This window comes from Megascapheus bottae, chromosome 1 (assembly GCF_031878675.1).
Source record: "Megascapheus bottae isolate mThoBot1 chromosome 1, mThoBot2.hap1, whole genome shotgun sequence".
In the NCBI taxonomy this organism is placed as follows: domain Eukaryota; kingdom Metazoa; phylum Chordata; class Mammalia; order Rodentia; family Geomyidae; genus Megascapheus; species Megascapheus bottae.
In genome coordinates, this window is record NC_143509.1 from 26,910,805 (window position 1) to 26,933,792 (window position 22,988).

The window sequence follows — 22,988 nt, forward strand, 5'->3', positions numbered from 1 at the left end:
ATGCATTGGAGATGAGTCTAGGGACTTGTCTGCCCAGGCTGGCTTCAAACTGTGCCCCTCAGATCCCAACCTCCCAAGTAGCCAGGATTAAAATTGTGAGCCCTAACTGACCGTGGGTTCCCTACCATCCCTGATGGGTACGTGACAGGGTTCAACCCATCCTGACGGCGACGGCAACCAGGCTCACAGAGACAAATGCCCACCAGGGATAAGACATATACAGGCATATTGGCTCCTGAGAGACAGATGAGGAAACTGAGGTACAGCAACAAGTAGAAGGCCAGAGCTGGGACTGGGGAAAAGACTTTATCTCTGAGATCCAACTGGTTCTATTCCTGGCAGCTGAGCCCCTGGGGTTGAATCCCTGCCAGGAAAGTGAGCCTTCAAAGCTGGGTACTGGGTGGCTGTAAATCAAAGTGGCAGAGCCCCAGCCTTGAGTGGAGGAGCTTAAGGGACAGTGCCCAGGATTCCCTATGGCTGACAGAAAGAAAAAGCTAAAATGAGCCGTCAGGGTGGCTGGGCTGTGGTCAGGAGGGTAGTGTGGGAGGGGCTGGGGTCGAGCTCTGGTGACCAACAGCGCACACGCACGCAGGCTCTGGCTGATGGGCCAGGGCTGGTGAGTTCGGGGGGAAGCGGGCAGAGGTAATTAGAAAGTGAAGCTCAGGGAGGGGGCCAATTTACCGAGGAGGGGCAAGAGCCAAAATACCAGGCTGCAAATTAAGCATCTGGGAAAGCAGGCCTGCCCACTGTGGGGGGCCTTGAAACCACCAATTAAGGCCTCAGCTAGGATAATCAGTCATTAGTCCTGTCCTAAGTGCAGAGCCGCGCCCCCCCCCCTTTCCCCTTCCCGGCCTGAACCTGATCAGTACTGACTATGGGGGGGGGGGAGGCATTCTCTTGCCACCTCTTGCCAATCTGGGGGCCTCAGTTTCCCCATCTGTGTAATGGAGGACAAAAAGAATGGGGGCAGGGGAGTGGACTTCCAGAAAGAGGGGCTAAGAAGAGTCCAGGCCTTGTGTCCTCGGCGGTGGAAGGCTTGCAGAGGCCAGCTGCTCAGGCCTTTGTCTGTGCCCCACCCCTGGCCAGCACCAGACTAGCCTGCCTGCATTCCTGTGCTGATTTATGGTGGCCTGAGAGGCCCATTCCCCTCCAGCTGCCTGAGGGGTGAGGTGGGGGGGGGCTGTAGGTAGACACAGCTGGCCGTAAAGGACCTGCCTCACCCTCGGTGGCCTGCTTCATCCACCCCAGCTGGCTCCCTCCACCACACTAGCCTGGGGCTTTCCTCTACTTTTCTTCCTGTGGCTTCATCTGTATCTGTGATTGACTAACACCCGAGCCCAGCATGCAGCAGTCACTCAATAAATGCTCCCCACTGCCCGCTCTCTGCTGCCACAGAGAGGGAAGCGACGTGAGAAGATTGTGTGGAGGACAGGCCAAAGCCACAGCTGCCTTGGCCTCATCAAGGGCCCACCGTGGAGCTCAGAAGGCTGAGGTCTGAGGATTGTGGCTCACAATCAACCCAGGCAGGAAAAGTCCGTGAGGCTTTTTTATCTCCGGTTAATCAGAGAGGCCGGAAGTGGCTCTGTGGCTCAAGTAGTCAAGCGCTAGCCTTTTTTTTTTTTTTTTTCTTTTCTCCGTTTTCTGTCAGGTCTTGAACTCAAGGCCCTGAGTCTCTCTGTACTTAGCGCTCGCACACTACCATTTGAGCCACAGCACCACTTCCAGCTTTTGCTGTGTATGTGGTGCTGAGGAATCGAACCCAGGGCTTCATGCATGCTAGGCCAGCACTCTACCACTAAGCCACATTCCCAGCCCCAGAACTAGCCCTGGACACAAAAGCTGAGTTGAGCGTGTGAGGCTCTGAGTTCAAGTCCCCTGTGCTGGTGTGCAGACACACACACGTTCTCATCACGGAGCCTGCTGGGGCGGAAGGGCTGTTTTTGGGGAGAAGAATCTTTTGCAGATGTCTTTAGGTAGACTGGAGTGGTGAGTCCAGGACACTGTGACAAATGTGAAGGTGATTACAGAGGGAAGAATGAGGGTGTAGTCCAGAGATGCTTGGCACCCGAGATGCTAACAGAGGCCTCCTGGCTCCTTCCCAGCCCAGATGGATAGTCGGCCTCCAGGCCCAAGGCCTGGAGCCCCCAGGGCCCTTCCCAGGCTCAGACCTGGCTGAGATTTCCGGGGTGAGTCCCTTCTTGTTCAGTCTCCCCCAAAACATAAAGGATAGTGATACAACAGCCTTCCTCAAACACCTGGATCCATCATGTCTCTGGTCCCAGTAGGGAAACTGAGGCTGGGACAGAAAATAGCGGCATCAATTGCATTGCCCAGGAAAGATGAACGGAGCCATTAAACCCCAGGCCAAATGGTGGCTGAGGGGCCAGTGGCAGGGCACTGACAGACCCCCATGGAGCTGGGCCATTGACTCCGGGCCATAAAGGAGGGGGGACCCGTGGGGGCCCCCAGCTGCTGGTGGAAGAGGTAGCTTTAATGTAGAAAGCCCACAACAAAGCTGGGTAGTAAAGGCCGCCCAGCTTTATGGGGCTCTGGGCCCCAGTTCCGCTCCCCTGCAGGGTGTGTCCCGCCCTGGACAGCTGGCCAGGGCCCCATGGGACATTGTCCAGCCCCCATAACCTTGTGGGGGAAAAGCAAAGGTGACATTATGGGGCCCCCAAAAGTCCTAAGTCAAACCCAGGCCTGGTACTGCCATGGTTCTCAGACCAAAGGGGACCCTCAAGTCTTTCCAAGGTGGGTAAGCAGTGGCTCATCTGCCCGGAGTCTCAAACCCTGCCAGACATTGGCGGCTCATTCCTGTAATCCTAGCTTGGCAGGAGGCGGAGATCTGAGGCTTATAGCTCGAAGTCAGCCCAGGCAGAAAAGTGAGGGATTCAGATCTCCAACTAACCAGCAAAAGACTCACAAGTGAAGATGCGGCGCGAGTGGCAGAATGTCAGCCTTGAACTTAAAAAGCCAGGCGAGAGAGCTCAAGCCCCCGGACTTGTGTATGCACACACAACACACATGCGCGCACACACACACATACACGCACACACTACCTGCAGGAGGCCTAAGCAGAGGGCAAGACACCCAGAGGTTGTCAATCTGTGGACATCCAAGTCGAGCTGCCTTCCCAGAGCCACCCATTTTATAGATGGGGAAACTGAGGCACAGGGAGGGTGAGGCCACATGGACCTTCCTTCCCTTTTGCCGAGCCACGTAGACCTGGGAGCAGAGGGGCTACTCCAGCTGGTTGAGCAGGATTCCCTCCCCTACCCTATAGCTTTTCATGGCTCCCACCAGTCCACCCCTTCTCAGCTGCTTTTTGAGCAAAACACACACCCCAGGGCCTTTACACTGGCGGTGGCCTCTGCCCTAGATGCAATTCTGCTTCTCGGCAGGGCTTGCTTCTCCCTCTCTCAGCCTTCCTGGCTATTCTCCCTTCCCTGCCTTACATTTGGCACCAGGGAGAGTCATCCTCTGTCCAGTCCCCCCAACCTTTCTCAGGCCACTTGCTGGCGGGGAAAGGGAGCGAATAGGAGGACAGAGTATGGTGCCAGCCCATTACATAAAACAGAACCCCAAGTTCAGGTGTGGCAAGGGCTAGGTGTGGCCTTGAGTAGGGAAGGAAAAACTGAGAGCCTCCCCCAAGCCCTGAAGGACAAACAGTTTCAGGATGGGGTTTTTTTGGGGGGAGGAGTGGGGGGTCAGTTATGCAGTTGGTCCAGCAGATCAACACCCTGTAGGATGGGCACTCAATCCATCATGGCTTAGGAAAATGCCTTAGAGCTTCAAGAAAATCCACAAAGCCAACTAGGGCCAGGGCGGGGCAGGAGAGAAGAGGGAGGGAGGGGAAAGGAGGGAGGGGAGAGGAGGGAGGGGAGAGGAGCTCTTCCCTAGACCCGGCTGGACCTGACCCAGACCAGCTGCCCAGGGTCATGTGACTGTGGTCTGTCCCCAGCTGGGCCCCACCTGGGCAGCTGCCCCCCAGTGTCTGTAGCTTAGAGGCCCAGGCTATAAAGAAACGGCCGTCCACCCATGGGGCCCCTATGGGGAGACCTTTGCTCCCCTAGGCAGGTTCTGTCCTCCCTGCCTCCCCCCGCCCCTGCAGTCTCCCCATGACTCCAAAGTCCACAAGGCCCCACCTGGGATGATATACCCATTGGGGAGGGTGGACCCCAGGAATGAGGATCTTCAGGGGAGACAAGGGCTGGGCCAGACTTCAGGAAATCAGGAAGACAAGGGGAAAAAAAAAAACAAAACCAACCAGGACAAGGTTAGAGCTAAAGCTCTTAACCCCTATGTATGAGGGCTGGGCCCCCAGACTCACCCCTATAATCCTCGCTACTCAGGAGGCCAAGATCTGAGGATCATAGTTCCAAGCCAGCCGAGGCAGGAAAGTCTGTGAGGCTCTAACCTCCAGTAAACCACCAAAAAGCTGGAAGTAGAGCTGTGGCTGGAGTGGTGGAGTACCAGCCTTGAAGAAAAAGTTAAAGGCCAGGCCGCTGGTGGCTCACATGTGTCCTAGCTACGCAGAAGGGTGAGATCTGAGCATCCTGGTTCGAAGCCAGTCTGGGCAGGAAAGTCCATGAAACTCTTCACAGAAAATGGAAAGTGCAGTTGTAGCTCCAAGTGGTAGGGTTGCCTGCCTTGAATGAAAAAGCTCTGGGACAGTGTCCAGGTCCTGAGTTCAAGCCCCAGGACTCACATGCACACACACAAAGTACTGACGTACAACTCAGATCACATGCTATTAGCTAATTTAAAGTGAGCAGCGTATACATAGATTGTGCTATAACCTCTGCCTGTGTCTAGTTGAAGAGCATTCTATTACCCCAAAGACAGTCCTATCTTTATGAGCAAACAACCACCCTGCTCCTTCCCTGGTCCCTGGATCCACTTCCTGGTCTCTGGCTCGCCTGTTCTGTATGTTTCTTATGGATGGAGCCACATGCTGTGGCCATTCTCGTCTGGCCTCTCTCTGAGCCTGAGTCTGTCCCTGCCCTCAGGGTCCCGCCATAACATAGAGAGGGCCAGGTCACAGTGACCTCCTTATTCCTGGCTATGCAATGCTCCAGTGTTTGGGGACCACCCTGGCTGATCCACTGAGCTACCCGAGGACACCAGGGTGGTGGCTGCCTCTGGCTAAAGCAAATGTGCCACTGGGAGTATTCTGTCAGCTCATCTACTTTTGCACGCTTGCATTTGGGATCCAACATGACTGACTCACTGCAGCTGCTAACAAAAAAAAAACAACCTACCGTGTCTCCCAATCCCCCCTCCCACACCAAACCCCTGCAGCCACCAGAGCAGTACATCAGATGACACTTCCTTCTCCCAGATTCCAAGGGCAGAGGGTCCTGGGGCTTTGAGACCTTAAATGTCAACCTCAGGCCACCTCTCTCCAGCTGCCGACCCACTGGGGCAGGGCCCAACTCCTAGCTGGTCTTCCTACTTGATTGCCCCAGGCCTGCTGGATCTGTTCAGTCTCCAGTTTCTTCTTCCCTCCCCCCCCCTCCCTCTCTTCCTCCCTCTCACTCTCCCTTCCTTCTTACTAAATGTGTTAAGGCCACCTGGACCTATTTTGTTCTCCACTCCAGTCCTGCCCCAGGGCCTTTGCACAAGCGTCACCCTCTACCTCCAGTTCTTCCCTGTTGTCCTCTCCTCTGATTCCTGCAGCTTGCAGAAAGCCTGGGCAGGGCCTCATCCCAGCCTCTGTCACAGTTCTGTGATGGCTCACCCCTCCAGGCAGCTCTGGGGTCCCCTCATCTGCTTCACCTTTCACCTCTGTGAGCATGGGGTTATCGCAGCATCTGTGAGGCCCTTAGGCCCTTGGAATGACTCAGCCCCGGGGGCTCTCCAGGCCAGGTGGGCAGGGTCCTGCGGGGGCCACCATGGCCTTCCATGGAAACACCCCCACTCCCCCCACGAGGCCTCTTCCACACCCCCTATACTCAACTCTACAGGGATGTCCGGTGCCTGTCGAGGGATCAGGTAGTTCCTGGTTCTTTCTGACAGTTCTGTGACACCAGGAAGGACGTGGCAGAGGGGACCGGTCCTTACTGGACACTGCACCCAGAGTGAGAGAGCAAAGCCACCAAGACTAGAATGGCATGCGGGACATGGGGAAGGGACACTCAGCGGGGCTGTGGAAAGGCCGCCAGTCAGCTGGAAGGACGTAGCCGCGCAGTCCCTCACTCGCTGCTGGCCTGCCTCACCCTTACTATACTCGCCATGGGGCGAAGAGACGGAATCTGGAGGCAGAGGCAGAGCGCAATGGTCTGGGGCCACCTTCAAGAATGTTCTGCCAGGCACCAGTGGCTCATCTGAGGATCACAGTTCAAAGCCTTGTGGGTCGAGAAAGTCCATGAGCCTCTGATCGCTCGTGAACCACCAGAAAACTGGAAAGTGGAGCTGCGGCTCAAAGGAGTGGAGCGCTAGCCTAGAGAAAAAGAGCTCAGGGACAGCACTCAGGCGTGGAGTTCAAGTCCCACAACAGACAAAAGGAGAGAGAGAGAGAGAGAGGAAAATAAGAAAACGGACACATAGACTTCCAGTTCAGGAAGCTCCAGGTCAGCAGCAGAAATGAACTCAGGGTACCAGGAAGGTGTGGAGGAGGGGAAGAGCCCAGCGGTCTGCAATGAGTGGCAGACCTCAGGGCCTGCCTAGCCCTCTCTGGGCTCTTGCGTGGCTACGGATCAGCTTCAAGGTGCACCTGCCAGGCCAGGGGCTTCCCCGGCCAGGCTGGGGCCAGGCGGCTTTTTCGGCCCTTTTTCATTTCCCGTCAGCTCTGCAGGCAGTAGGGCCTCCTGGGCTCACAGGAAATTGGGGAAGTGATTCCGGGCAGGGCCAAAACATCTGCCCGCCTGGTCACCCCCCCAAATCTAAACACACAGCACCCCACCCACGATAGATATTAATAGAGCTCTTGAAATGACCACACAGAACGACACAGAGCCGAAGCTTCCAGACACTTTTTTCTGGATTTCCAGATTGTGAGATTTTTTTTTTTTTTTGCAGGGTGGTGGTGGTGGAATGGGATGGGTAAATTTTTTATTTTGGCCAGTCCTGGGCGTGAGCTCTGTCCTTGGACTTTCTCAAGGCTAGAGCTCTACCACTTGAGCCTCAGTACCACTTCCGGCTGTTTTTCTATGTATGTGGTACCAAGGAACCGAACCCTGGTCTTCATGCATGCTAGGCAAGCATTCTACTACTAGGCCAAACTCCCGGCCAGGGGGTGGGTAAATTAACTGACCTCCCTTAAACTCTTTGCTTTCTGTCTTTCTGGTTGGCTTTTATTTATTGATTTATATTACATTATTTTATTTACTTACCGGGGCTTGAATCAGGGACTGGGCACTGTCTCTGAGCTTTTGTGCTCAAGGCTGGCAATCTGCCACTTGGATCATGGCTCCACTTTTGGCCTTTTCTTTAGTGATTAATTGGAGATAAGAGTCTCCTGGAGGGGCCGGGAGTTTGGCCTAGTGGTAGAGTGCTTGCCTAGCATGCACAAAGACCCAGGTTCCATTCCTTGGTATCACATACATAGAAAAGGCTGCATGTGATGCTGTGGCTCAAGTGGTAGAGCTCTAGCCTTGAGAAAGTCCAAAGACAGTGCTCTAGACTCTCTTGCCCAGATTGATTTCAGACCATGATCCTCAGATCTCAGCTTCCTAAGTAGCCAGGCAAGGGCCAGTGAGTGTTCATGGAAGAGCAGGCAGCTCCAAGACTGTATCGGACAGGTGACAAGGGGATGTGGTTGCTAGGCCACCTCACAGTTGGGGAAACTAAGGCCCCATGGGGGCTGGCACTGAGGAAGCCCCTGTGTCCGGCAATGGCTGTGGGGAGTGTACAGAGGAGGGATTGGAAGGCCCCAGGTGGCAGAAATGACATGGCAAGTCTGTAACCCACCGGGGAGGTGCCCTCCCTGGCTGGCCTGAGCAGTTGCAGGGCCAGCTGGAAGGAAGGGGGTTTTACTAGAAGGTCATTTCACAAGGGCAGGAGGAGGTCAGTCCCCGGGTGGGTGGGGGCAGGGCTCCAGCGCTCCCACGGCCATAGCAGAACGTCGGGGGGCTCACGCCTATCATCCCAGCTAAGCAGAAGGCTGAGACTTCAGGATCACTGCCTGGAAGTCAGCCCGAACAGAGAAACAAGTCCAGGTCACTCATATCTATCATGAACCGGCCAAGAGCTGGACTGGAGGCGTGCCTCGAGTGCGATGGTGAGGGCCTGTGGTCACCCCGTCCCCCATCAGAGACTGGGGAGCGGGTTGGAGGTCAGAGCTTCACCCCAGCACCCCTTAGGCAACACAAAATCTGTCCTGAGGAAGAGGCAGTCCATTTCCCTGAACACAGCCCGCAGAGCCCTGGAAAGCTGTTCTAAAATGTCCACTTGGGGTCTCCATGGCCAGAGTCTAGACTGCACGGCCTTGTCAAACAACAAGCAGGTGGCTCAAGAGGCCAGCATCCCCCGAAGTTCCTTGCATAGGCCCATGGGAGCCTTAAGTCACTCTCAGGCCCAACCTTCGGCTTGGCTTCCACACCAAGAGCGAGCTTCTGTCTAGCAGGGACTGACAGGACTGGGAGAGGCCGCCACGCCCACCTGCCAGGCCCGCCTGCTGCCCCAGGGTAGATGCCAATGAAGGAGGAATTATGGGGGTGATGTGGGGGGCAGATGTTTAGGGTGTGGCAGAAAGGAGGTGTCAGAGGAGGCAAGACACAGCTCATGTGAAGTCCTCGAGCCCCCAGCGACAGTGATGATCTTGGACATATGTGTCCTTGTGTCCCCATCTGTCGCCCGGGTCAACCACTCATCTACCTGTCTCTTGACCACCCTCCTCCTGCATTGGCCTCAGCTTCCATCGGGGGATTCTAGGCCCAGCCAGTTTTTATTGGTGGTAGTAGTCACAGGATTTGAACTCTAGGCCTGGGCACTGTCCCTGAGCTCTTTTGCTTAAGGCTAACACTCTTCACACTTCCGGTTCTGCTGGCTTTGAATCTCAAGCCTCAGATCTCAGCCTCCTGAGAAGCGAGGATGACAGCCCCGATTTTCACATGTCCCTTGACACACACAACCAGTGCAGACTGATAGGTCTGGGGGGTGCTGATGTGGCTGCGGGGGTCTGGTCCCCAAAGCACAGGTTCCAAGCCTGTGTCCAGAATGCAAGCTTGCAGGGTGGCCCTCACGCTGACCCTACACGCTCCCCCCCCACCCCCCGCAACCCTGACCACAGGGCAAGGCCACATCCCAGCCTTGGGGGCCTTCAATGGCCAGATTAGTTCCCGTTTAACCCCCTGTGACCCCCATTGTCCTCAGCCATGCACAGCTGGGCGAGCAGAGAGGAGGAGGATCCCAGCCGCCCCTCGCGTGCCCACCTCACCAAGGCTGCTCCCGACCCGGCAAGGGGTGGACAGGACTGCTGGACTGGGGTCACTGGGCAGCGTCACAGAGCTGGAGATAGATGACCTTAGGGGTCATGCATCGGCTACAACAGAGCTGCCAGAAATGAATGGCTTCCACCTGGGTGATCATGGAAAGGATGGCGGTTCAGGCGGGCAACTGAGGCTGGGTCTGTCTGAAGCAGGGGCTCGGCCTGTGTCTGTACCTCAGTGGCCAAGGTCTGCATCAGCACCTCCATCGCACACCCAGGAGGGTGGCAGGCAGCTGACTTGTGCCCAGGGCTGGCTGGAGCAGGCGGGAGGGTAATGGATAACAGTCCCCCACCCCCACTGCACAGCCTGGATAGGCTCCCGTGCGTGTGCGCACACACTCCTCCCTCCACACACCTGTGCAGCAGACGGGGACACAAATACCCCATGAGGCGGGCCCCATCAGAACGAAGCTGTCCCCCACAGTCACCCTGCCATACCCACAGACAAGCTGGATGCCGGGACACGTATGGCCATGACGCTACACCTTGGCCCAGAGCCTGTAATCCTAGCTACTCAGGATGCTGAGATATGAAGATGATGGTTCAAAACCAGCCAGGGCAGGAAAGTCCATGAGACTCTAATCTCCAATGAACCATCAAAAAAAAAAAGCTAGAAGTGATGCTATAGTACAAGTGGTAAAGTGCCAGTCTTGAGTAAAAAGAAAAAAAAGTTCAGAGACAGTGCCCAGGGTCCTGAGTTTAAGCCCCAGATCCAACACACAAACACACACACACACACACACACACACACACACACACGCACATGAAGGTCACACCGGCCACATGTACACAAACACAGACAGCATCCCCGGCACAGGGCACATCCACACACAGCCACTTCTAGTGAAGCCCCCGTGGCCCCAGCCCACACATGGCCCCGTGGAGGCCCACAGACAGGACACGCCAATGACCGAGACAGGGGAAAGGCAAGCAGACACCCAACGGGAGGTTCGGGGAGGCAGACACAAGCCACAACACATGCCACCAGCTGCCACGCCTCCACCAGGCCCAGGGTGGCTCACCCCGTGTGCCCTGCGTCGGGCCACCGCGCCTCCGGGCACCGCTCCCTGGGCTGTGGCGTGTGTTATTAGAAAGCATAGGGCGGAGCTGGCACTCCGCAGAAGCCGAGCAAAGGGAGCCAGCCATGGCGGCGGTGACCCAGGCCGCTGGATGGTGACGCAGGGCCCAGATAAGGCCTTTCCGGCTGAGTCAGCGTGGTTCCCAGGGCTGGCACGGGTTAGGGCACCTTGCCAGTCTTGGTGGGCAGGCCCCTTTTTTTTTCCCAGCCCACCACAGCCCGCTGGCCCTGTGCCAGGAGCCACAGTGGCTTTGATGAGGCTGGTACTGCCTGCCAAGGGGCTGCCCACACCTCCCCTCCCCTCTCCTCCCTGGCAGGGGCAACCCAAGCTCCAGAGCCCCAAGAAGACACCCTCCTGGGCCAGCCGCCAGGGCTGGCTCTCAGCCCACAGGACACACACTCGGTCTTGCATGCCAGACGACGCGGCCTTCAGAGCCCGGGGCCTGACCTCCAGTCCCTTGCCCAGGCAGCACCGCCCTGCTGGCTGGAAACTGCTCCTCTTGTCTTTTCCTCAGCCTGCTCAACCCAGCAGCAGAGTCTCCCGCTGGGACTAGAACTGTAAAAGTTCTATACCCCCCAACCTCATATATATATATATTGAAGGCCCACATCCAAGCCCAAGTCCAGTGTTCCCAAATGTTCTACTTCAAGTCACACTGTTCCAGCAAGCCCCTGTCTGTTTAAAAAGGAGAACTCTTACATACTCTGCAAAGCCCCAGCTCCCACTCCCCTTCCCCTGGATAGCTTGCCCAGACCAGACTCCTCTGGGACTTCTCAGAGATGGGTCCAAGCCTCGTGCTACAATTCACGCCTAAAATCCTAGCCACTTAGGAAGCTGAGATCTCAGGATCTCAGTTTGAAGTCAGGGCCTGAGCAGGAAATTCTGGGAGACATTTCTATCTTCAAATGAGCCAGCCAAAGAAGAACAAAGTTGACCTGTGGCGGGGGTGGTAAAAGTGCCAGCCTTGCGGTGTGCAGTGGCTCCCGCCTGTAATCCTAGCTATTCAGGAGGCGGAGATCTGAAGATTGTGGTTTGAAGCCAGCCCAGGCAGGAGAGTTGTGAGACTTATCTCTAATTAGCTACTAGAAAACTGGAAGTGGCACTGTGGTTTAAGGTAACAGAGCACTGCCTTGAGTGAAAAAGCTCAGGAATGGCCAAAAAAAACCAAAACAAAAAAGTTTAGATCTGGTTCTGGCTCTCCCCAGCCCAGACAGGACGCTGAGCCAGTCAGCCTTCTCTCAGGCCCGACCTGACACTGCCCCAAAACAACATGAACCCTAAGATGTTTCTTGTATTATTTACAATTAAAAGGGCAGACAGATGCCCGGGTATCCATAGCGCCCTGACCATAGCAGACAGAGGTGATAACAAGAAAGAAACCAGTCGCCCTCGGTGTTTGGAACCTGCCAAAGATCATACCCTAAGACATGCAGCAGGTCTGTTTCCAGGTGTGAACAGGGAGAGACAGGAAAGGTTCCGGACAGGGTAGGGCTGGGCCAGGGCTGCCAAACCCTCCTTGGAAAGCTTCCATCTTCCTGGCAAACAGACTGCTGTCTGGTGTCTGTCCCTTCCCAGTAAACCTGAAAAATGTGTCATTTCCAGCTGGGTGTGGTGGCCACAAGAAGGTGACCTCACAATGTGGGAGACTGAGGCAGGGGGATGGTGAGTTCTGGGCCAGCTTCAGCTACACAGAAAGAGGAAAGAAAGAAAGAAAGAAAGAAAGAAAGAGAAAGAAAGAAAGAAAGAAAGAAAGAAAGAAAGAAAGAAAGAAAGGAGAGAAAGAAAGAAAAGAGAGAAAGAAAACGAAAGGAAAACTCCCAAAACCTCCCAAAACACCCAAACAACAAATAGACATGACTGCGTATTTTCTTTTCTTTTCTGGTGCCAATCCTGGCTTGAACTCAGGGCCTGGGTGTTGTTCCTAAGTTTTATCACTTGAGCCACACAGCACCACTTCCCGTTTTTGAGTGGTTAACTGGAGATAGGATTCTCATGGAGACTTTTCTGCCCAGACTGGTTTCAAACTACCATCCTCAGATCTCAGCCTCCTGAGCAGTTAGGATTACAGGCATGAGTCAATAGTACCTGGCTTTTGCTGGTGATTTTGAGCTTTCTCTGCCTGGGCTGACCTCAAACTGCAATCGTTCCTTTCAAGTAGCCAGCAAAACGCCACACTTTAGCTTCCTGGGGTTTGAACTGGAGGCCTTGTATTTATTTGTCTTGCCTGGTGCTTTATCCCTTGAGCCATGCCTCTAGCCTGTTGTCCCTGCATTTCTGAACTCAGCCACACTATGCATGGTAAGCATGCTTCACTATAGAAAGAGAGACCCTCAAACCACACTGAGACACCTTGTCACCTGGTCCACGCAGCTGGATCTGTCTCCCCGAGGAAGCAGAGACCTCCCTACAGAGAACGAGGACAGAGGTGGCACTTTGCAAAGCCACCCGCCAGCCCCCAATAGGTAAACGTGGAATTAACATCATCCGATTCCATACGAGACCACTGCCACACAAAAACTCTCTCAGAATCACAAAGCTAGGGGACGAGCACTGGCACGGAGCAGTGAGTAAATCTGTATGGCATGGTCTACCCATACTAGAATATCACACAGCCCCAAACAGGACGAGGCTCTGACCTGGAGGACGTGGTGGGTGCCCAGTGAGAGAGGCAGACACCAGCGGCCCCAGAGTGTGGCTCCATTCATAGAATCCAGAGACAGATCCTTGTGGGGGTGCCCGGGTCAGAGGCGGGAGGAATGGATGACTCACAGGCAATGGGATTTGGGGTGATGGAAGTGGAAAACTGACCAAAGTCTTTGGTTGTATACATCTATGCATGTACGATGAACTATTGATTAAAGCCAGGCATGCTGGGGCACAACTGGCACCTCAGAACTTAGGAGCTTCCGATCAGGCTGGGTCTGTCTGTCTCAACAACAACAAAAGCCACACGCACACTGGTGGCTCATGTCTATAATCCCTGCTTGTCAGGAGGTAGAGATCTGACGATCATGGTTCAAAGCTGGCCGGGCAGAAAAGTCCATGAGACTCGTATCTCCAATTAACTACCAAAAAGCCAGAAATGGAGCTTGGTTCGGGTGTAGTGCACTAGCTCTACTGTCCTTGAGTAAAAAAAAAAAAACAAGCTCAAGGACAGTATTCAGTCCCTGAGTTCAATCCCAGGACTGGCAAAAGAAGGAGAAGCAGAGGAGAAAGAGTTACTCAGGAGGCTGAAATCTGAGGATTGTGGTTTGAAGCAGGCCAAGCAGAAAAAGTCCATAAAAAAATTGTTTTTTGGTCAGTTGAAGGACTTGAACTCTGGGCCTGGCTGCTGTCCCTGAGCTCTTCGGCTCAAGGACACTGTCTTGAGCCATAGACTCAAGGCTAAAGCTCTATACCCTTGGGGCCACAGTATTACTTCTGGCCTTTTCTGTGTATGTGGTGCCGAGAAATAGGACCCAGGGTTTTGAGCATGCTCCCAGCCCCATGAAATTATTATTATTATTTTTTTTTTTGCCAGTCCTGGGCTTGAGCTCAGGGCCTGAGCACTGTCCTTGGACTTTCTCAAGGTTAGAGCTCTACCACTTGAGCCTCACACCACTTCCGGCTTTTTTCTATGTATGTGGTACCGAGGAATCGAACCCGGGTCTTCATGCATGCTAGGCAAGCACTTTAACCACTAGGCCAAACTCCCGGTCCCTCCATGAAATTATTATTCCCAAATTAACTACCCAAAAGCCAGAGTGGAGCTGTGGTTCAAATGGTCGAGGATCCATCTTAAGCAAAAAAGCTCAAGGATAGGCCAGGAGTTTGGCCTGGTGGTAGAGTGCTTGCCTAGCATGCATGAAGACCCGGGTTCGATTCCTCGGTACCACATACATAGAAAAAAAGCCAGAAGTGGTGCTGAGGCTCCAGTGGTAGAGCTCTAGACTTGAGAAAGTCCAAGGACAGTGCTCAGGCCCTGAGCTCAAACCCAGGACTGGCAAAAAAGAAAAAAAAAAAAAAAAAAAGCTCAAGGATAGCACCCAGTCACTGGGTTCAAGCCCAGAATCAGAGGAAGAAGAAGAAGAAAAAAAGAATAGTATACTTTCTATAGGTGCATTGTGTTTGTACCTGGGTTCGCATCTCACTCAATCTGCTTTAGTTATTTACAATTCAACATGCTTTGAGAGCAACTGAGACTGCAAAAGCAGCTGAAGATTTGGGATGGAGAGTTCAACACAGCAGGCTGGCCACTGGGACCGGGTGTGGCTGTGGGGGTGACAGGAAGCCGCCAGGATGTACGTGTGATGCCAAGAGTCAGAGATGATAATCACTGCCCGTGACGCATTCCATGCCGGTCTGGCCTGCAGCTTGGCCAAGCAGAGTGGCTCCCTTGGGGCACACAGCAGCCAGCTGCTCCCCAGCTCGGTAGCAGCCCCTCCAACCCCCCAGCCAAGGAGAGAATCACAGCTGTCTAGGACGGCGGGCGGAACTCGGCGCAGCTCTGCCAAGACTGGGAAGGAAGCCTTGGAGCCAGTGCCAAGCGGCTGCTGTCCGGCCAGGACTGCCACGTGCCAGGAAGGCCGTGGGGCGGGAGCCAGAATCTACAGAGCCCTGGCCAGCCCTGCATCTGCCAGGCTGGTGAAGCCCGCCAGGCCACTGTTGACAGAGGATACACAGGTGCCTAAGCCAGCTGGGCAGAAGGAGGTGCCAGCTGACAGACCAGTGACACAGATGGGTGAAGGGTGAGGTCCAGTCCTGCAAGGCCAGCCCTCACCTGCCCACAACACCCCCAACCCACTCATCATCCCATCCCATCTCCCAGAGTAACTCTGAGCCCATCCTGGGTGGCCCCAGGCAAGCCAGATGGTATCTCTCAGCAAGCTGATTTGGGGTCAGAGCTCCTAATAGTTATCCCTTGTGTCTCTGCACACAGGGTCTCTGATGGACCTTTGAGTGGCTCTAGTCCCGTTGTTCTGTGAGTGAGCTCTCACCGTAGAACCAAACCAGGGCAGGTGGCAAATGCCAGCAAACTAATAAACATAATTCAAATAATTAAATATAACTCACAAAAAATACAGTTCTTTCATCTGGGCTCATTTGGGTATCCTTGGTTGTAGTTATTGAGTTTGAACTCAAGGCCTCATGCTTTCTCAGCTCTACCACTTGAGCTAGACTTTTTTTTTTTTTGCCTGTCTTGGGGCTTGAACTCAGGACCTACATGCTGTTCCTGAGCCTCTTTGTGCTTAAGGCTAGCGCTTGATCATTTGAGCCACAGTTTCACTTTTGAGTACTTTATTGGAGATCAGAGTCTCCTAGATTTTCCTGTCCAGGCTAGCTTTGAACCATTATCCTCAGATTTCAGCCTGGAGAATAGCAAGGATTACAGGCATGAGTCACAAGCCCCCAGCCTTGTCTGGCTTTTTTGCTGGTTAACTGGAGATGGAGTTTGACAGACTTTGCTGCCCTCGCTGGCTTGGAGCTTCGGTCCTCCAGATCTCTGCTTCCTGAGTGGTGAGTGTGGCAGACTTGAACTACCAGCACCTGGTCATTTCTATCATTTGAAATCTAAACGATTTCTCCCCGATGCTGAAGCCTGCTTTGTCTTCTCTGTGAGATACAGACCCAAATGGCATAATCCACTGAACACCCCAGCCCTGAGGGAAGGGGGAAACTGAGGCACACGTACGAAGGCTACCTTTCCACGCAAGCAGAGCAGTCAGGGATGGACGCTGCCATACTCTGATGGTAGGTCAGCTGGCCCTTGGCTCACTTTCACCTCACAGCCCTGATGGTACCACCATTGCATGATATCTGTGCCCGGCCCCTCCTGCACTGCCCTAGGGCAATACCACCTAACATGCAACCCATAGCAAGTCTAACCCTAACTGACTCCACAGCCACATCCCACACCTTAACCAACTACTAACCAAAACCCAACGCTAGCCACAGCTAAACCTCGCTTAAACCATGCTTCCTTAGCTTTTTTTTTTTTTTTTTTAACCAGTCCTGGGGCTTCAAATTCTGGGCCTGGGAACTGTGCCTGAGCTCCTTTTTGCTCAAAGCTAACACTCTACCACTTGAGCCACAGCTCCACTTCCAGCTTTTTCTGTGACTAATTGGAGGTGAGAGTCTCATGGACCTTCTTACCCTGGCTGGCTTCAAACCTCAATCCTCAGATCTCAGTCTTCGGAGTAATTAGGATTTACAGGCCTGAGCCACCAGCGCATGCTTGGTTCCCTTTTTTGCTTAAGGCTGGCGCTCTACCACTTAAGCCACAGCTCCACTTTCAACTCTTCATCAGTTAACTAGAGAGAAGAATCTCATAGACTTTCCTGTCTAGACTGACATCAAACCACGATCCTCAGGACCTCAGTTTCCTTCAGTAGCTAGGATTACAGGCCTATGCCACCAGCCTCCAACCCTAACCCTAATGTTAAACCTGGCAGTTGCCTTATCTCAATCCTCTCCCCAGCCGACGCTAGACCCCCAACCCTAACCCCACAAAGTACACACACAGCTTTGCCCCTTTCCTCATCTGAGTTTTGGGGCACCTGTAATAAAGTCTCTACAGATTCTAGGGGCTGATACTTCTTTTCTATCAAGCTCCAAGAGGCTCAGAAAGTAGCATGCTAACCCCCTTCCCCTCCCCCCAAATCAGACCCAGTGTGGCAGGTGGCACCTGGCCTCAAGCTGCCCTGGGAAGCCTTCTCTGCTGGCTTGTCCCGGATCCTCATCATTTGGGGGCCACAAGGCTGCATCCCAGGCTTGGTGAGGGGGTGGGAACCAGCAGCCACTATGTGGGGGGGGGGGGAGAACCCAGCTGGCCTCAGGCCGGAATGCAGGCCCCAGCCGGCCATCCAACCACCATCTGGTTTCCATCTGCCTGGCCATCGGTCAGTGTGCAGCCCAACTTCAAAGGCTCCCTGCCGGCCACTTCCTCTGGCCTGGGCCGCCTGCAGTGAAGGGCCAGGGCGGGCCTCTGTTTCCTCAGTGCCCCTCCTGGGCCCAGGAAACGATCTGGGGGGTCCTTGACACCCCCATTACAGGCCAGCCCCAGCCCAGAATCACACCCTACAAAGCTTCCCACTCCTGGCTCCAGCCTTTTCCTTGACAGTCATTTGAACGTCTACCAAGCACTCAGTACTGATCTGGCACAGATCAGAGGACGTACCTTACGGCCACGCCCTATGCACACAAATACATAGATGCACACCCCCACACACACGTGCACACATGCACACCCGCAGCTCTCAAGCCAACTGGACTCCTGACAGTGGTTGAGATGCACACATGGATCCCGCCGGCTCGGGCTCGCCTAGCTAGCTCTGTTATCACCTCTGCTTGCTTTGGTGCTCATGAAGCAATCCAGGCATCGGCTCCCAACCCCTGGCACACCTCCATGTTGGCCACCAGATGACACAGAACGCTGCTTACCTGCTTGAACTGCTCCTCGTACGTCCAGTCCCCGTGGTCCGGCGGCTGCAGTTGGGGCACAACATGAGTAGCACCTCCAGGAAGGGCTGTGCCAGGCCCCGGCCGCTCCGGGCCACCCAGTGCCCTAGTTACACCATCTCCACGGAAGGTCTGGGCCAGCTGGGCTTTGCGGGGAAACAGGCCGGTAGAGCCCAGGCCAGCAGGGCCCGGGGGGCTCAGTCCTTCTTCCTCCTCCTCCTCTTCATCGTCATAGTCATCCTCTTCCTCCTCATCCTCCTCACCCAGGTCTTCAAGTTCTTCCTCCTCCCACTTGGGCTTTCTAGGGCGAGTGCAGGTCACCGGTCAGTCAGCAGGCAGGAAGACGGATCCCAGTGCCCAGGGCACAGGCCACCAGTGCTCCGGCCTTGGCTCCCCTCTCCCCCTCCCCGTGGAAGTGAGGAGAGCTAGCCAGGACCCTGAGCCTCTCCCACTCTCACTCGGAGCACCGAGTCTCGGCAGACTAGATCGGCTTCCCCTTCAACCACAGCAGCCACAGAAGCCAGTGTGAAATCAGATAAAAGCAGCCAGGTGCTGTGGGCGGCTCACACCTGCGATCCCAGGGGGCTACTCCAGAGGCTGAGATCTGAGGACCTGCAGTTCCAGGCCAGCCCAGGCCAGCCAGCAAAGTCCGTGAGACTCCTCTCTCCAACAAACCACCAAAAAAGCCACAAGTGGAACTGTGGCTCAAGTTCTAGAGCACCAGCCTTGAGCAGTAAAGCTCAGGGGCAGTGAGTCTAGGCCCTGAGTTCAAAACCCAGAGCAGAAACACAAGGACACAGACACACACACACACTCACACACACACGTCAGAGTCCTATACCCACCACACTTGAGAAAGCACAACCTGGAAGATTCTACCCTCGGATCAGATCGCATCAACTCTGGAGGCCGATCTCCTTCTTGGCAATGCACACTTGTACACACACACAAGCACACAAGCAGGCAGCACACACTCACTATGAACCGGCTCGTCAACAGCGATCCCCCTTTCAGGCTCGGAGGTGGACACTAGCCCCTGGACCCCGACTCACAAGTCATCGTCTTCTGATCCCATGTCCTCGAAGCGGCCTTCTCCTTCTGGGTGTCCCGGCCCCTCCCTGCCTCGGCCGGGCAGGGCTGGAGAGCCTGGAGCCCCCTCTTGGGTCATGTTCTCCTCCTCTGAGCCTGGGGGCCCGTCCTCCAAGCCACTGGGGCTGGATGGATGCCCCAGGCCTGCAGCAGCTGCCCGCATGGCGGCCAGAGCAGCCATCTGTGTCCGCTGCATTCGAGCATTCTCAGGCTCTCTGTCCTCATCTGGGGTGGCCCGGGCTCGGGCCAGGGGTCCAGTGGAGGGAGGCTGGGCTGCTGGAGGCTGGCGGGCCTCCAGCTCCTGACGAGCTCTCTGCTGTCGCTGTAAGAGCGTTTCCATCACAGCTTGAAGCTTCATGGCCCTGCGGGCCGGGCCTCCGCCACCACCACCCCGGACACCAGGGGCAGGCGGCGGGGGTGGCCCCTGTGGGGAGGGGGCCCGGCCACACTGCAGCGTGGGGGCCTTGGGAGAGCCGGGGCAGTGCAGGGTGGCGGGGAGTGGGGGCGGGGGCCGCCGAGCTCAGACTGAAGGCTGGTGGAGCATGCCAGTGGCAGGAGGGCATCCAGCGGCAGTGTCTGGTGTCTGCTTCATTCACAGGATTGCAGAAACCTGGAGGGGAGGACAGGGCAAAAGAGGGGGGTCAGACCATGCCAGGGTCCCTCCAGCTCATCCCTCTCAAGAAATCAGACTTCAACCCAGTGCTAGTGGCTCACATCTGCAATCCTTGCTACTCAGGAGGCTGAGGTCTGAGGATGGAGATTCAAAGCCAGCTCTGACAGGAAAATCCACCAGACTCATCTCCAATTAACCACCAGCCTTGAGCAGCAGAGTTCATGGATAGCGCCCGGGCCCTGCATTCAAGCCCCACGACTGACAAAAAACTAAAAAAAAATAAACCACACCTCATCCTAAAATCCGAGTACTCAAGAGACTAGAGATCTAAAGTTAGAGCCAGGAAACTCCATGAGAGTCTTCCTAATTAGCCACCAAAAGCCAGAGGTGGAGTTGTGGTTCAGGAGGTAGAGCTCTAGCCTTGTGTGAAAAAGCTCAGGGACAGCAACCCAGGCCCTGAGTTCCAGCCACAGTACAGGCATCAAAAAAATAAATAAATAAAAAGATAACCAGACCTGGAAGGCCTTAGGAAGAATCCTTCACACCTGCTGCAGTCTGAATATAAACCTGGAGGCCCCATTGGAGGGCTCCCCCCACCTTCTGTCCTCCATCCAGCAGGCCTGAGCAGCCTTACCCACCCCGGATTCCCAGAGGACCTTCCGCCCGGCCTCGAGGAAGCACATTGTCACCATCTGAGCCACCTGGGACACCCAGGGTTATTGCCTCACAGGGCGACTCAAAGGGGGCCTGGAGTTCCTGGGTTCTGATTGGCTCTGGCTGACCGCAGGCCCCAGCATCTACGTGGGTTCTGAGTTCTGGTTCCGAGTTCTAGGTACGGCTTACACTTAGAAGACTCTGGCAACTGAGAGGCCCCAGGCGCCCCTTTCTCAAGATACAACAAACTGACCGGGCCCAGATCCATACTTGCTGTATCTACACAGTGTGGGCAAACCTACCGCTCCTCTCCACCCATCCCCACTGGAACACCCAAGCCTTGGCCTCTCAGGCCTCAGTTTCCCCACCTGTGAAATGGCATGGTAACAGTGTCTGCCTTCTGGCACCCACACGGGGATAAAGGGAGCTCTCAGTGGTCAAGGCAGACAGCAAGGCAGTCCCTCCCCACCCCCAGGTGTTAGGGGAAGAGAAAAATACTAGGGAGTCCCTGACATTAGAGCTACTCACACTGCCCCCCCCCCCGGTTTTCTGCAGGAAACAAGGGTTCCCAGTGGCCAGTTCTTGGGGGGGGGAGGGAGGGTCCCAAGGGAGTAGACAACCTAGCATGCAACATTCTGTCCCTGCCTGGATTCTCTTGTCAGCCCACCACAAACACTAGCTGCCCAGGATCCAGCAGAATCCAGCAGGACTGGTGTCACCTCCTCCCCATGCCTCCTGGGGGACAGGAGGGGAGGAGGTAAAGCCTCAAAACCGAGGGTCCAGGAGGTCACCCCAACCCTGAGTGGCCAAGAGAATCCGAAGGTTCACACACAGCTCAAAAAGAGGAGGAAGAAGGAGGGGCCGCCTCCAGCTGGAGGCTCTGGGAGGCCAGTCTGCCTGCCGTCTGCAGGCCGCACTCTGGACCCTCCAGTGACCTGCCCTCCTCCCAGGGGACTCAGGCAGAGTAGATTCCCTCCGCCTTGGGGTGGGGTCCAGTTGAAGCCACAGGGAGCTCCTACAACCCCCCCCAACCCCAAACAGCCCTGGCCTTCCAGCAGAAGGGACAGGGAAATGTTGGGGGGACTCAGGTGGATGGCCCTAGGAGAAAGGGGACAGGACCTATTCCCACAGGGCCCTTATGTTTCTATTCCTACGGTGGTGTGCGTGGGGGGAGTGGGGGGACACAAAGGCCTTCTTGGGCCAGAACACTGTGAGGTGAGCCTCAGACCCTTGTCCTGGGCAGGAAAGCAAGGGCAGCCCCCCCTGCCCCCCCCCACTGACCCAAGTGCTGAAGGGACATTTCTGGCTGGGTCTGGTCTGGGCAGCCACCCCTCCCCCAGCTTTGACAACTTCAAGATGAGCCCCCCCCCACGGAAACGCTCCAGGCCACGCCCCCTGGGGGAGAGAAGGAAGAGGCCAGAGGAAGCCACTCCTCCCGCCAGCCCCCCCCTCGTGGGCCTGCAGGGTTTAATGACCCTTCCGGGTCGCTGGGTGGGGGAGGGGAGCAGGGCAGGCCTCCACAGAGGAGCCACTGGGGAAGAGGGGGCAGGGGGAACCCCAGAGCCCTAAACTGGTGGTACCCACCCTTTGGCCACCCCCTCCTCCTCCCCCCCCCCGGGAGGGGGGGCACACACCACCCCACATTTTATGACAGCTCTGTGGTGGAGGGTATTCTTAGGCGGGAAGGGGGTTCTGGGTGGTCATGAAGACCTGGGGTGGGGGCTTCACCCCCAGACCTGGAAGGGGTGAGAAGAGAGAGAAGGGGGGGAGAGGGGGGAGAGGAAGAGGGAGGGAGAGAGGGTCAGGGAGAGGGGGGAGAGGGAGAGGGGGAGAGGGAGAGAGAGAGAGAGAGAGAGAGAGAGAGAGAGAGAGAGAGAGAGAGAGAGAGAGAGAGAAGGAGGGAGGGAGGGAGGGAGGGAGGGAGAGAGGTCACCCGCTTGGCCAGGCCTTGCAAAACATGGTTATTTAAAGAGTTGTGCAAGGCTGGGGCCGCGGGTGGTGAAAGGGGCCCCTCACTCCACGGCGGGGGGAGGGGCGGCGCTGGGGAGGGGGTTGAGAAAGTGGGGAGGGCCCCCCACACACACACCCAGAGGAAGTGAGAACAGCAAATCCGAAAAGGCAGCGGCCCCCCAAAACCGACCCGAACCCCAGGTCGGGATCTCGGCTTCTTGGAAAGCGGTCGATTTGCATGGGGTGTGTGGGGTGGGGTGTCGGAGCGGGGGTGCGCGTGGGGGGGCGAGCCCGCCGCCCAGCCCGCGCGGACGTTGGAGTTGACACACACGCGCTCCCCGCGCTTCCTGCACCCCGGCTCCGGCGTCTTAGGAGGGGGGGACCCCCAGCTCCCCGCGCTGGGACCGAGGAAGGGGAACTTATTCCCGAGACCCCCCCCCCGAGCTGCAGGACGTACGAGCCCACCCTCGCTGCGTTTCGGGGAGTCTCTGCGCACGGCCGCCCCCCCCCCCCCGCTTTCTCTCTCCTGGGCTCGCGAATGCACAACGGGGTGTCCGCAAGAAAAATATACAAAGAATACCTGAAGCCCCCCACACCCCCCTTCCATCCCGAGAGGGCGCAGCCCCCCGCGGGCGGGCGGGCGCGCACGCACAGCCCGTTTCCTTCCGCCGGGCCGGGGTGGGTGGGTGGGTGGGGAGCGCGCGCCCGAGATCCCCCCGATCGCCCCGAGCGCCGC

General features: G+C 56.0%; 1 protein-coding gene across 1 annotated transcript in view; it reads right to left on the reverse strand.

Moving 5' to 3' along the window:
- Nucleotides 1-20,350, reverse strand: part of Arid3a (AT-rich interaction domain 3A) — a 33,309-nt gene extending 12,959 nt beyond the window's left edge. Inside the window, exons 1-3 of the mRNA XM_090339715.1 lie at nucleotides 20,164-20,350; nucleotides 18,999-19,645; nucleotides 17,929-18,247 (exon numbers count right to left, since the gene is read on the reverse strand). Coding sequence (XP_090195841.1) covers nucleotides 17,929-18,247; nucleotides 18,999-19,393 — 714 coding nt within the window. The 5' untranslated portion in view covers nucleotides 19,394-19,645; nucleotides 20,164-20,350. The remainder of the gene's footprint in view (nucleotides 1-17,928; nucleotides 18,248-18,998; nucleotides 19,646-20,163) is intronic.
- Nucleotides 20,351-22,988: the final 2,638 nt, after the last annotated feature.